Source organism: Apus apus, chromosome 4 (assembly GCF_020740795.1).
Source record: "Apus apus isolate bApuApu2 chromosome 4, bApuApu2.pri.cur, whole genome shotgun sequence".
NCBI lineage: Eukaryota > Metazoa > Chordata > Aves > Apodiformes > Apodidae > Apus > Apus apus.
The window spans coordinates 23613090-23627160 of NC_067285.1; the positions used below are offsets into that span (position 1 = coordinate 23613090).

Genomic DNA, 14071 nt, shown 5'->3' on the forward strand with positions numbered 1-14071 from the left:
CTCCTGCCTTCTGTATTCAGCTTCACCACAGCTAGCAGAAAGTCATGTTTGATCTTTTCTCAGTAAGGCTAGTGTCTCTTCTCAGCAGAGATACCAACAGGGATGTCAAGCTTGTTTTGCCCAAAGACTTGAAATACTTCAGTAGCATATAGCTGCTTTCCAGGAGGCTCTCTGAAAGGACCAGAGGGTTCACTGCACACACGTAAGTGGTTAAGCTTTCCTTATCCCTGAAAAGATCTTTCTTCTATAATTTTTTGTTATTGCTTTTGAAATTTTTGAGGTCTTCAGTAGGGCAGTAGTGCTGTGCATTGCTTCTGTCAGCACAAAAGATGCTGTGGAAGTCAGTGTGCCCCGTACTTGCCTCCTTCAGGACAGAGTGTTCAATGCTGCCCCAGGCTTAACAGCAGCACTCATGTACCCTGCTACTGGATATATTTAACCAAACAGTGACTGTATGTGACTAGCTTTCCCACTGGGAATTCGTGTGACAAGCTAATCCTGGACAACCTGCTACCTTCAGAGCACTTTCTGTTTTAATGGCACCCACTCTGAGAGAATAGGTGAAGTATTACCTATAAGGTCCATTGCCTAAATGGTCTTCCTGTGGCAGATGTGGCTTCCTTGGCTGAAAAACATTATCAGGATAGAGGGACAGCTTCTGTCTTAAGCATTTCTTCCATTTGTATCAACGAATGACGTGAGACATGTAAAATATTTATGCAGCTTTAACCAAGCAGTTGCATGTGATGGAGGTTTTATCCTTCAGTTAACCATTTAAAGGATATTTGTTAAAGTAGTAGGTAGCAGGTTATTGCTGCCTGCTTAGCTTGGTAGTCTCAAAGACAGTCACTGTTAATTTGTGCTTGTCAGTGATACAGTGATCAGTGTTGCTTGATTTTTTGGCCAGATGTGTTTTATTAGGTCTGATGTGCACATTTGCCAGTTGGCTCCTTTTAAATGTGGGGACATGTTAACTTACATCATAGTCAAGTCTGACAAATTTGAACCAGCCAAATAAGTGAGTAATATTTCAAGTTGTCAAAGCACGTGAATACTGATTAACTGATACACTCCAAAAGCTCTCACCAATATCCGTGCTCCAGCAGAAAATGTTTACTAAGCATAGTGCTTGTTAGAAAGTCTTTGGTGCTTTGACTAAACTTCAATGCCTCTGACCCTAATGGAGGAGTTTTATGTGTCTCTGTCAAGATATTTCTTAGCCCCCTATCTTTTAGCTTTAGCGAAAGCTTCCATAGAGGGTAAAAGTGCACTTGTAGACTATGTTCTGCTGTCCACTATGATTTAACCTTCAGTCTCCTTCTCATTAGCATGTTTTTAAAAAGAGGTTAAGGAAAGGAAAAAACAGGATAGGAAAGAATGACAACGTTTTCTCATTGTATACTGAAGGCAGTCAGTGTTTGGAAACTACACTATGGCCAGTAACTAGCTGTTGGTGTCATATGTGATACAGCATAGAAATTCTGCTAAGAGGCAAGCTCAGACTTAGTCCAGCGACTTACACAGTTAGGATGGTTGGATCCAGATGCATTTCTGGTTTCATTTGGTGCTATATAGCAGCAGCTATAGAAGAGAGAGGGGGAGCTCGCAGTTGTGTGGGATCTGGATGTGTCTTTGAAAGTGCCAAATGCCTTCAGCTTCCACTGGAAATGAAGGGAGTTCAGGGCCTTGTAGTGTCAGCTTCTTAAAAATACTTTGTTTTGTATTAGGAAGAATCACAGCCATCCTATCATTAGCAATTAGTTAAATGTTTCCTTTGTTTCTGAGGAAGAGCTTATGGAAAGAAGCAAGTAATGGCATGCAAAGAAGGTTCCCTTAATTCCATCATAATGTGACAGCAGCACTTTTTCATTATGCTTTTTAATTTTATTTGAGAGACTTTCTTTCCTGGCTTTAAAAATAAAAAGCAACTTGTCTTTATTTCAGATGACTCTCTTGAGAAATTTCAAACCAGTTGAGCCAGACTAAATTTTGTATGGATTTTTCTTCCTATTATGAACTCTTCCAGCAGGAACACATTTGAGATCCAAAAGCAAGTTTTACTCATGAGATGAGCCAGATTTATGTCTAAACTCTCCAGAAAGGCCCTGCTGCTCAAATTTTTTTCACATAAGAATTTGTAATTTTATTGGAATGCTTGCAGACTTTCCAAACAATTATTCCAAAAGTTTGCTTTCTGCCCCATAAATCATGGTATGTTTGTTTAATTGTATCTGAGTTACTAAAAAAGCTTACTTCCCTCTTTTTTTCCCTCACATTTTACTGCTAGTGCAATCTGTGCATGGTTAAAGTTTGTGAAGTACAATGTAATTATCCTCACTTTCTGTTATGTTAATGACACTATCATTCTTTATGGTTTAAGTTCTTTGCTGATTATTTTAAGTATTATTAGTAGAATGTAGTCCAAAGTATAAAACAGCCTACAGAAATGCCATTTTTGCCTATGTTAGCCAAATTAACTGGAAATATTCTAAGTTAATATGGTGGAATAATACTGAACAGCTCAACTTTAATATATGGTAGGGATGGGTTTTTACAACCTCCTTGCCCACCATTCTGAATGTATTAAAAGTGTCTCTTCATTGGTCATCCTGTTGCATTATCAAACTTATTTTTAAAATTGTTCCAAACAGCACTAGATTTTGTGTTGTGACTGTGAGAGAATAACACGTGTCACCCGAGCTGCACTGGCAGCCAGTGTGGACAGGTGCGTATGTCCCCCTCCCAAACAACATTTTGAGCCTTTTGTTCAGCCCACTACCCATCATTTTGTAGCCAGCTGTATACGCAAAATGATGCTCTCTGAGATTAGTCCACCAGAAGTCAGGCTCCTGAAGGAAAGCAGAGGTTGTATAAATATCGGCTTTGATCATGACAGAACAAGCTAAACTAACAAACAGTATTGCTTTAAATATATCAGAATATTTAGTTTGCTGGTGAGGTCTGTGTTTTAGACAACTGCATGCTGCCCTCTAGTGCTGCTGCTCTCGGCTGAAAGCTGCCTGGTTGGAGGGAGGCCGGGGAGATGGGTCCGATTTGGCCAGCAGTGGGGTTTTTTGCCTGGTTACTGAAATTGCAAGTCCGGTTTAGGGTATTTGGTCGTTAATAGAAAGCAATAAGCTATTGTGACATTGGTTCAGAGATGAAGGGTGTTTAACAGATGTAACCTGACTTATTGGATATTTACAGTAATTTCTTCTGCCTTTACTACTGTTTTGGTTTTTTTTAGACCACATAAGAGAAAATGAGATATATAAAAGACTAATATATGATTAGTATTTTTAAAGACTAAAAACTCTGAACACATACTTCCTTTGCTCCATCTCCTACAAGGATATTTAATATATCCAAATATAAACATCAGCTGGTATGCTGGTGCTTTCTGTGCACTTGGGTTTCTTAAACTGCAGTACCTAGTTGACTATATGTTTTATGTGTCTGAGTATTTTTTTAAAATCTGCTTTAAAATTTCAACGTATTCAACAAGAAATATATAATTGTAAAGTTGGCATGAACTCCATCCATGATGTTATTTGAGACTGCAAAAAATGATAAAGATGCACTCGAGACAAAAGCATTTCATTTTTTGCTTGGTGCTTTTTGCTTCATTTTCAACAGAGAGACATCCCATCTCACCTCCCCCCCCCCAACCCCACCCCACCCATATTTTGTTGATGATAGTTACAATAAGCATTGAAAAGATTCCAAAGAAATCCCAAGTGTGGGACCTTAAATTGTAACAATGATACCCAGAGGAGTACAGAACTGGTTAATTATATAAAGTATTATGCCCTAAATGCTCCTTTTCAGCCAACAGTAGAGAATCTGTAGACAACACATGCCCAGATCAAAGCTGAACATGTCAATGTCATTCAAGGAGGGAGAGAGATGCCCTCCTTTCCCCCTTCTCTCTCCCCTATCCTTTTTTTAAACAAAGTATGACATCTGAGGAACAGTGTGTTGATTGTTCCACTGCCAGGATACGCATAATGGAAACATTAGCTCCAAGATAACTTTTAATCTGTCAGCCTAATGGCTCCTTCATGTGTAGAGGGCTTTAAATGTATGTCAGCTAGGGCTGTATAAAGTAATACAGTTTGTGGCCTGAATGGATCTAGACGACTCTGCACCATGACACAATATGGCTTATTATTAAGTATCAGCTCATCAGCTTATTCCCACGGACTTGGACAAGCTTCTCAATTTTCCAGTAACAGATTATGTGAGAAAAAGCTTGCAATGCATTTTTTCTTTCCTCTTTTTTCTTATACTTCTCCCCCCCTTCCAAATTACAAGTTTCATCCCCAGCTGCACTGGGAGCCCTGGAGTGTATTTACAGCAGGCTGCACTTTATCACACTAGCTTGACGGCTAGTTTACACTGAACATTTATGCAGCTCCCTTGGCCCAGGATGCAAACTTCACATCTTTGTATTCCTATCACCTTCATTGCAAATTTTTCCAACATCCTCTCCCTGTTGACTGCTTTCTTTCTCCTCCCTTACTCTCACTTCCCCACATGCTTTTCTTCCCCCCTTCCTAAAAACAGGCCAGTGAGACTTGACATGTCACAGTACTTGTCTGTGCAGGATACTTGCAATAATTCTGTGTCTTAGTTTGACTGCTCTGATCCTTCTCAGCTCTAGTTTAGGTGTGTAATTCCAACACCATTGCTGTAGACTGGATTTGATTTTATGCCTTTTGGTAATTCAGTTTGAAAGACCACTTTGTGCTCCATATTGTAGTGTGTCCAGAGGAAAATATTATCACGTTTTGGCATCATTGTGCAGAGAGCAGAGCGAAGAGGTAATTCCTCTTCCCTGAATGTGAAGGTTACCTTGGCGTTGTTAACCACAGAGAGAGGGGAGAATCAGGATCAGCAATTTGCTACTGAAGGAATGTTCTCCTTCATCAGGAAATCTGCAATGGACCACAGTCCCTAACCCATGGAGACCTCTTTGGGAGTATTTGTGGACCACTTTGTGCGCACTGTGGCCATGGTGTGGGAATTCTCCTTTGGCCATAGTGATCTCTGTCCTCAGCCTTCTCAAGCACATCCTGATCCCTTTATGCACAGATAGTTTTGAGGGAATTATGCATTATTTTTGCTTATATTTAGTGTTTCTATCCTCTTAAAAATAAATACATTCATTTGTAAAATAAGGGAAGCTAATATTTGTAATTTTAGCATTTGTGAGTATTTTTTAGTACTAATTTAGGGAATTTTTGTTTCGTTTTGGTTCATTGCTATGATATCCCAGGACTTTAGAAGATAAACCTTCTACAGCATTCAGCTGTAGCACAACCAAGGGCAATCCCGTTTTATGCTCCTCTTTCTGTTGCTTCCTCAGGTCTGATTTAAGAAGTCTAAATCCTGTGTCTTGACTCCAACCTGTAAGCTGACATTCTGGAAACTGCAGTTGCAACAGAGTTTTAATTGTAGTAATCAGAGATCTCTTCACATTAGTGATGACACCTGCAATTCTTCTGCTCTTTTCGTGTATCATCTTGCAGTTTTTGAGCTTGAGCTTCTCCTTACTGACTGGTTTATTTGCTGAGGCAGGGTGAAAGTCTGAGTGGACCTCTCCTAGTTACTTAGCTGCTTTGCGGAGGATGTAGTGTCCCAGGTGATCCTTTATACCTTTTCTTATCTTCTAAGTGATTGCATACTTCTGTGTCAAAGAGTTCATAGGCTTGAGCATATTCAATAGAAACACTTGTTCTGTTCCACTTGAAGACAACATGAAGTACAAAAAGGCTATTTCTAATTCCCTCCCTTCTTGTTCTATAAGTAGTTTATAAGTCCCCGCCCTAGTGTGCTGTGAAGCTTTGAATGTATCTGTGCTCCCCAAATTTCAAGCTGATTTGGCTGAACATCGTGCTAATCTTTTTACGGGTTTGGGGTTTGTTTTTTGTTTGTTTGTTTGGGGTTTTTTAAGTGATTCATTGAGGATTACAAAGCAAATATTTTGAAGGAGCATGTTTTGAAATATCATGACACTTTTTACAACATTCCATTGTTTTAATGTTCTTCATGATGATTATAAAATAGCTCAAGTACAATTAGATGGGAATGATTTGTGTGGTTTTTTTCACTAAATTGACTGTGACAGTATGTATGACTTAATTCTCCTGCTTTAGCAAAAAAAGTAACCTATGCGGTCCTGGAAGGGGACAGGATTAGTCTCGTAATTTCTGGAAGATGTGTAGTGCTTCCTTTCTCATAGAAGGTTAAAGTGGAATTGAAAATAATACGTTGTCAACTAGACAACTAGATAAAGTTGTTAGAATATCCATGCAGATAAGTATAAAATGAAAAATTACTAAACTCCTGAACAAAAGGATTTTTTGTTTTAAACCAGCTTTACATATCCCTTAGATGCAAAGGTTGTAAAGAGTTTCGAATTAATTCAACTGATGGAGGTGTTTTGCCTCAAATCAGTAGCACTGTAGACTTAAAACTGTAGGTAGGTATTTATTCTTCTCTAAATGTTGTAGGTAGGGAATTATTTTCCTTTAAAGGAAGTTTAAATTAATATTTAAGGGAATTTTGCAACTTCTGTTCATTAATTGTAGAAAATGCCCAAGTGCCTATGAAAAAAAATTATAATGGTATTGATATTTCATCCTGAAGGGTCTCAAAACAATTTACAGATTGGTTATATAACTACACTGAAACGCACCCAGCTTCTTGGTGGAACATGGCAGCTGTTTAATAGCCCATAGTAAAACTATGCAACAGCAGGTTGCGGACAAAGAGATTAATATAGATCAAATAGAAATTGGCAGTGGAGGATTTAGATACTCTACTAAAATTAAAATTAGGCAAAGTGGAATCCTGCTAGAATATTGAGTCTGTGTGGTTAGCCCATGTGAAAGACAGGCAGAGGACTGTATGCTGGAATACTTTGCTGTTTGCAGTTGCAGAGAGGTTTATTAAAAACATTTGATGTTAAAATGGGTGCCTGAAAGGGATCTTGTGCAGATGTGGCAATAGAATTGGATGGAGGTGGCAAAAGTTTTTCCTTGACTACTTAGTTTTAGTAATTACTTTTTAAAGAAAACAGAACACTACTGGTGAAGGCTGTGTTGCTAATAGCTGCCCCAGCTGTGATGGCTGCAAGGTCTTTTTTTAATAGATGTAGAGCATTTATTTGCTAGGAAAAAAAGTCAAACAAGAAAGGCAACAAGATGCTACCAGGCAATTCCCTAAAGCCACTGTCGGCCTAAGCTGACTTTGACATGTAACTGAAGCTGTATGATCTCTAGGTCTAACACAACACATTGCAAATTCTTTTTACCATTTTCCATATAATACATGAAAATCTACAAACTTTTTTGCTCTAGGAATGAGTTTGGAGGTCCAAGTGCACCATAACTCTCTGCAACACATGCCCAAATTAAAAGGAGCAAACATGACTTGAACAATTTTTCACATGCTTTACTATGCATGTATGTATTTATTTATTTATTTGGATAATTGAGTTTTCCCTCAGCTGAGGAAAAGCTGGTGTTGCTGACATTACAATGTGTTTGTGAAGAAAGACTGATACCACAACACATGCAAGCAACTGCAAGGTCATTACTTATCCAGCATAATTAGAACATCAATTCCGAAGAGGGAAAACATTTAAAAGATAAAGAGTGAATTTAAAAATTACTTTTCCCAATGCATTTTTTTTCATAATTATAGTTTTAACAGCTTGTGGTGATGGTAAAAGCAACTACTTAAGAAAAATTAGAAGCTTCATTCAGGGAAGATGATCCCTGAAGAGACCTTAGGTTGTAATTTCTTGAGAACTGTGAGCAGAAACCTCATTCAAGATGCTGTGTGTTGTTTTGATATATATTGGGTATACTTAGCTTATTATGGCCAATGCTGGATATTTTAATTAAAAAACACCACAACAGCCACAAATGTGTTGTTTTTCCCTTAATCCTCCCCTTGTCTGTGTGCAAAAACACAAGTGTACTCTGACTCTGAATTGCAAGGTATGAATACCATAGCTGATAGGCAGGAAAGAAGCAGTAGGTTTCATAAATTCATGTGTGACATACCTTAGCATCAAAAAGCCTTTTGTAGTTCTCTGGGTCTTTTGTGGTTGCCAAAGGGAGGTAGGAAATGGAGAGGGAAAACAAACAAAAAAAACTACCGGTCACCACATTTAATTTATGAGCAAGATTATTGTTTTACAAATAACCTAAATAAATGAAGTCTCATGGCAACATTTTCAACTGTGCTTTTATCAAAACTCTCTGAGCAGAGTGTGTAATATGCCTGGCAATCGAATCACAGCTGTGTGCCTGGGTAGGGAATCTCTGTGGAGGCAACACTTCCTTAATTTAAACAATTGTAGGCTGCAGGAGTTCAAAAATTTCAGCTGACTTTAACTGTCACTAGCCCAAGCACCTTTATCCCCAGGCGAGCAGCAGCAGCTGGATTTCATTTCCTGCTGCCAGACTGTCCGACATCTTTGCTGAACATCCCGGGAACTGAGTGTCTTTACTTTAAGGATTTTATTCAAGGTGACAGCTCCTCACACATTAGTGTTCAGATCACCTCAAGTAGCTGAGATATCAGTGAAAATGAGAGCACTTCTCCAGCAAACTCCAAATTTAGATTGACTGAGGTTATCCTTAGGCCTCTAGACCCAGCCTCTGCAACAGCACAGGCCTGCCAGTAACTTTAAAACTACAGTGGAGTTTGTAATGATGTCTGGGGAGAAATATTCTGCTGGAGCAGTGGAGGATACTATAAGCAATAGGAAATGATGTCAGATTTAGTTAGGGCTGGAGACAGTGTTAGAATATACTTGGCATAATATGGCACCGGTATCTCTGTCAGCATCTCTGTTTTCTGTCACCGCACACAATCCCACGCCTGTCTGTAGCCCTGACAGTGTCTTTTCAGATCAGGTTATTGCCAACTCGAAGACTGGCTCAGTGCAGCACCATACAGCCCCCTTTGTTTGAAGTCTGCCCTTTTGTCATTAATGCACTTGATGTCTATTTAAATCTGACGGTGAATGCGGTATCTGTTTTCCTGTCAAGAGATCATTGACAATATTAATACCTCATGTCCTTGCCTCATTTTCTAAGCGCTGACACCTAGCTACAGTCTCCAGCATTCATCAAACAGCACTCTCTCACCAGTATCTCTATAAACAGTCTTGCTTCCAGTCCTTAAGAAATGCGGCAGACCTCAAACAAGACTTTTATCAATGCCAGTGAAAAGGAGTCTGAAGAATGCCATTAATAAACTGTTCGTGTCCTTTACATTTAGAGCTCTAAATGGCCTTGTTACCAACCTAATCCTTCTGCAGTTTTACTTGGTGTATCATCTGCTTAGGGCAAAAGAAACTTGCTTTTCGTTAGGTGCTTTTTTAGGAATGATAGTATCGTTTCTTGAATGTGGAAACTGCTCCACTAGCAAGATTGTTGAAATTATTGAAGAAAGCTTCATGGAGGAAGGGAAAGGGAGCAGGCACTGTCCCCACTTGTGTAATCCTAAAGAGCAAATAGTTTTTCACAACAAATGACAGACTTATCAATTTATGTATATTTTTTCCATAGAATTGTGTTACTATCTTGATGTCTTACATGGGAAGAAGAGCATGGGTTAACATTAATCTTGTGTAGCCAATGCTTTCCAAGGCGTAGTTGCTTAACTTACGCACATTATACTGGAAGAAGAGATGCAGAATATAAGAGCTTGCATGCTTAATTCACACTGCAGGTGAGCACAGTATTTGCTATGTGAGTCCTGGAAAGCTGTAACAGCAATGAATTGAGGAGCTGCTCCTTCCTTATCTTTACCCTTTTGTAAGGCAGTTTGGGCTAGGTTATGTTTGCCTTTATGGGGGTGAGGTAGGTATGCCAGTGATTGTTGTGTTAAGACATTCCCAAGAAAGAGGAGACTCTTTCACCTGCCTTCTGTGCATGGGGCATGACTTTAATTTGACTATATGTGCTTTGAGGAACAAAGAACAACTCTGCTAGTAAAATTTTGCATCTTTGAAGATGCTCACAGGTGGGATGTGACTGTGAATTTACACTTTCACATACCACTTAGTATCACCAGAGGGGATACTTTTGTACAACGTAGTGGGATCCTCAGGTATGTGTGTCTCACCTACACTGGTTAAGGGTTCCTCAGGCATCTTGCCTGTACTCACTGAAATTAATGTGCCTTGTCTCCCAAAGGCAGTGTTCTGGCTAATTTTTGAAAGCATGCCCTATGTACAGATATTTAGCATAATTTGTAATTGCATCTCTCTCATGGGATGTTGTTTGCAGAGCTACTTTGGAAATGTTTTTTTACTAAATATTTACTTGTATTAAAAACTCTGTAAGCATAGCAGGGACATTACCGATAGTACAAAATGTAACTTAGGGAGTCATAGAGTTGTCATGGTTAGAAGGGACCTCTGAATATCGGGTAGTCCAACCTGCTACAGCAGGATTACCTACAGCAGATCACACAGGAACATGTCCATATGGGTTTGGAATGTCTCCAGAAAAGGAGACTCCACAACCTCTCTGGGCAGCCTATTCCAGTGCTCTGTCATTCTCATTGTAAAGAAGTTTTTCCTTATGTTTAACTTGAACCTCCTATGCTCCAGCTTGTGCCTATTGCCCCATGTCCTGTTTTTCAACTTCAACTCAGAATTTCTGGATTTCAAAAGCAAGAGAGATGTACTGTAAGTTAAAATACAGTGTATGAAGTTTCAGTGTTACGTTATCCCACTTTTGAAGACACTTGCTGATTTTTGTTTTAACAGGATAGGTCATACAGATATTTGAACACACATTTTCCCAGTGGACTCAAAACTGCTGAATGAAATGGTAATACTGGATATTTCAAATGCACAAGCTTTATTTTACAGAACAAGAGAAAACTGTTCCCTCCTTCAAAGTTCCATAATTATGTGCTTTATTTGCATATTAAGCCACTGCTGTTCTAATTGTAATTAACTTCCTCTTTATCATAGGTATTTTGGGAAAATGCCGCTACATTTACTATGGGAAACATTCTGAGGGCAACAGATTCATCCGAGATGACCAGCTCTAAAAAACAGCGTTGTTTCATGCCTCTTCAGTGCCTCCACTTAAGAAGCACACATTGCATCTGAATTTTAAGCATATAACTGAAGTCCTCTAGTGCCTTCTGCTGACTTTGCCAAGCCTGTCAAGATCATCCTTCTATCTTAGTCTGAGTAGTCACATAGACATTGACATCATTGCCTTTAAGCAGGTCCCATCCACCAGTGTGACAGACAGCTGCAGCCGAGCACCCAGCCTGACAGGAGGAGCACGGTGATGGATTGCCTGGTCCAATTGCTGCTTGCAGAAGAGCAGGGGTCACACCTGGGGCTTCAGTGAGCATGCTCCATCGCCCAGCACCTTAGCAAAAGCAGTGTGTTTATCTCCAGCTTGCCTGTTGAGCAAAAGTGGCTGGCAATACCAGAGTGTTTATGAAAGAGAGAGGCCATAATTTCAGATGAAAAAGCCCTTATCTGATCATAATTTTCCTCCTATGAATTAAGTGCTTTGTTTCTATAATCTCATACATGTTTACACAAATCCTTTCATGGTGTTTTTTTTCTGTTTGGTGTGTCCTATCACCCCCATCCCCTAAATGAGCCTAGATGGATTATTTTTTTTTCAAGAGGGAAAAATTGTATTCTGAAAATATTTCAGCCAGGCAAAGTATTATCAATTTGCATGTTTTGGGGTTGTTTTTTTTTTATGCAAAGGAAAAACATTTAGGCAATATTGCAGAGAAACAAAATTTGTTAATTCTTAAATTACATCTCAACACTAACTAACTCTGACCTTCAGAAAAGCAATAATTTTTTAATGCTGTTGAATATTTGCACAGCTTAACTGTATATACTTGGAAGAAGCCTTCAGTTGTGATATTGACAGTGTGTATTATTGCTGGCTTAGTGCACAAGATTTTTTAACTTTTACAGAGTTAGGCATTTAGAATTAAGTGCTTAAATTATGAAAGAGAAAAGTGCTTAAAAGGAGTGAGATAAGATAAAATTGCCACCAGATGGGTGTGATTATTCAGAGGGAAAAAAGTCAATAAAAGTAAATAGTGGAATTCATATAATTAACAGCTTTACTAATATGTTATAGAGATGATTTCTGATAAATACCTTTTGATGACTGTGTAAGAAAAGCTAGTGTCAATTTTTCAGTGGAAAAAATAAAAATGCCTGGCATGTTTTCTGCTTTTCTGGTAAGCAGATTAGACATATTTAGAATAACGAACTTGTTACTGTGAAAAAAAAAAAATACAATACTTGATACATATATTTTGTTAAATGTTACTAGATACAGTGGAGTTAGCCATGGAACATGCAAAAATTCTTACCTCTGCGCAGCTCCAAACCCATGCATATTGGTCCCAATTGAGAGCCATCACTGTTTGGCTATTCTTGGCATGTTTGAAATTACTTGGTGGTCTTTATTCACTTTCCTGGTTGAAAAAAATGTTGGTTTTCAGAAGTTGCCTACTTTTAGGGCTACTGTCAGCTAGTGTTGGAGGTGGGAGTGAACTGGATATTGAAGCCAATTGGGAAATCAGATCTGACCAATGAAAAAGAATGAGACATTGGCAGAGTGACAAAGGAAAACTTGCTGCTGCTGAACATTTTAGGCCTTAGTAAGTGGAAGTCTTCACTTTAAAAGTCTATAATAAATTTTTAACAGATACGTAAAATCAGCAGTGAACATATAACTATCCAGTTCACACCATCTGTGGTTCAAATTGCACTCTGAGCTGTTTGCCATATAGACTGGTGTCTGGAAAGCATATTTTGGCCACTTGTAATGCCTCTGCTAATGTCGTAGATGGCTACAAAATGAAATGCCAATTCACATAAGAAGTCCTAGGAGACACTATATAAAGGAGAACTATACGCCTATTTTTTTTATTATTTTTATTTTAATTAAAAAACCCAATATTTAGGGCACTTGTCATCACTGTTGGTTACCAAAATAATAGCAATAGTTTGTTCATATTATATTGTCTGTTTTGAAGCCTCCACATATTTTGGCAATGGTGTGTTACAGGCAGCAGCGTTCTGAACAGGGATGTTTAGAAAAACCTAATGGCACTTTCAGTCTGGTTGCATGTATGTTCTTGTCTTTAAAAAAAGGCTTTAATTCTGCCTCAAACAATAAACAGCACTGGCAAACTGACCACATGATTTCTCCATCTTTGTGTTGCTTGTTTACTGTTCCTAATGTCAAAACCACTTGTATCATTTTCTTCCAAACAAATCTTTGGAGGCAAAAATATTTTTGGAATGAGATGTGATTAAAGTTGCTTCTATTTTGGTTTTTGTTTTCACTTTGGGGTACTGTATATCTATAGATAAATATGGTAAAGCCCTATTAAAATTTTCTCAAAAGGAATTCACACTAAATGTAACTGATTCTGGAAAATCAAAAGGATAATCTATGAATAATTATTTTATATTGCTAACATGTATTAGGATATTATTTAAAAACATGTATGGATATTTATTACTGTTCATGCTACCATAGTTCTTTTTTAATATGTGGAGCTTTTTTTTCTTTAGATGTCTTATGCTGAGGTTCTGTTTTAAGAGATGGCAAACTTTTCAAATCTGGAGCTACTATCTACACTTTGTTCTTTCCTCAGTGGGAAATGTGTCTGAATTTCTTAAGTGAACTAAGTGTCAGTTACTATGAAAGTTGCAGCAGAGATTCCACTCTCTCTACTTTACTTTCTCCATACATGACACATCTTTCCCTCAAAAGTTTAACTAGACTATTAAAATATTTGCCTACAAAGCTATAGGGATTTTAAAATGTGTACCTTTCCAGGGAACCACTGCGTTCTTAGTTCTTTGTTCTGTCGCAAAAAAATGTTGGCTAGCTGTTTCTTGATGGTTAACAAGGTGTGCTTGAGTAAGTAATCTTGAAATACTACATTTAAAATAACCAAAACAATATATCTGCACTTCAGTCTTATATTCAGTTTTGTCATGACCAGTACTTTGTATTTTGGCAGACAT

General features: G+C 38.2%; 1 protein-coding gene across 1 annotated transcript in view; it reads left to right on the forward strand.

Moving 5' to 3' along the window:
• Positions 1–13554, forward strand: part of LRMDA (leucine rich melanocyte differentiation associated) — a 641174-nt gene extending 627620 nt beyond the window's left edge. Inside the window, exon 7 of the mRNA XM_051619408.1 lies at positions 11009–13554. Coding sequence (XP_051475368.1) covers positions 11009–11088 — 80 coding nt within the window. The 3' untranslated portion in view covers positions 11089–13554. The remainder of the gene's footprint in view (positions 1–11008) is intronic.
• The last annotated feature ends 517 nt before the right edge of the window (positions 13555–14071 follow it).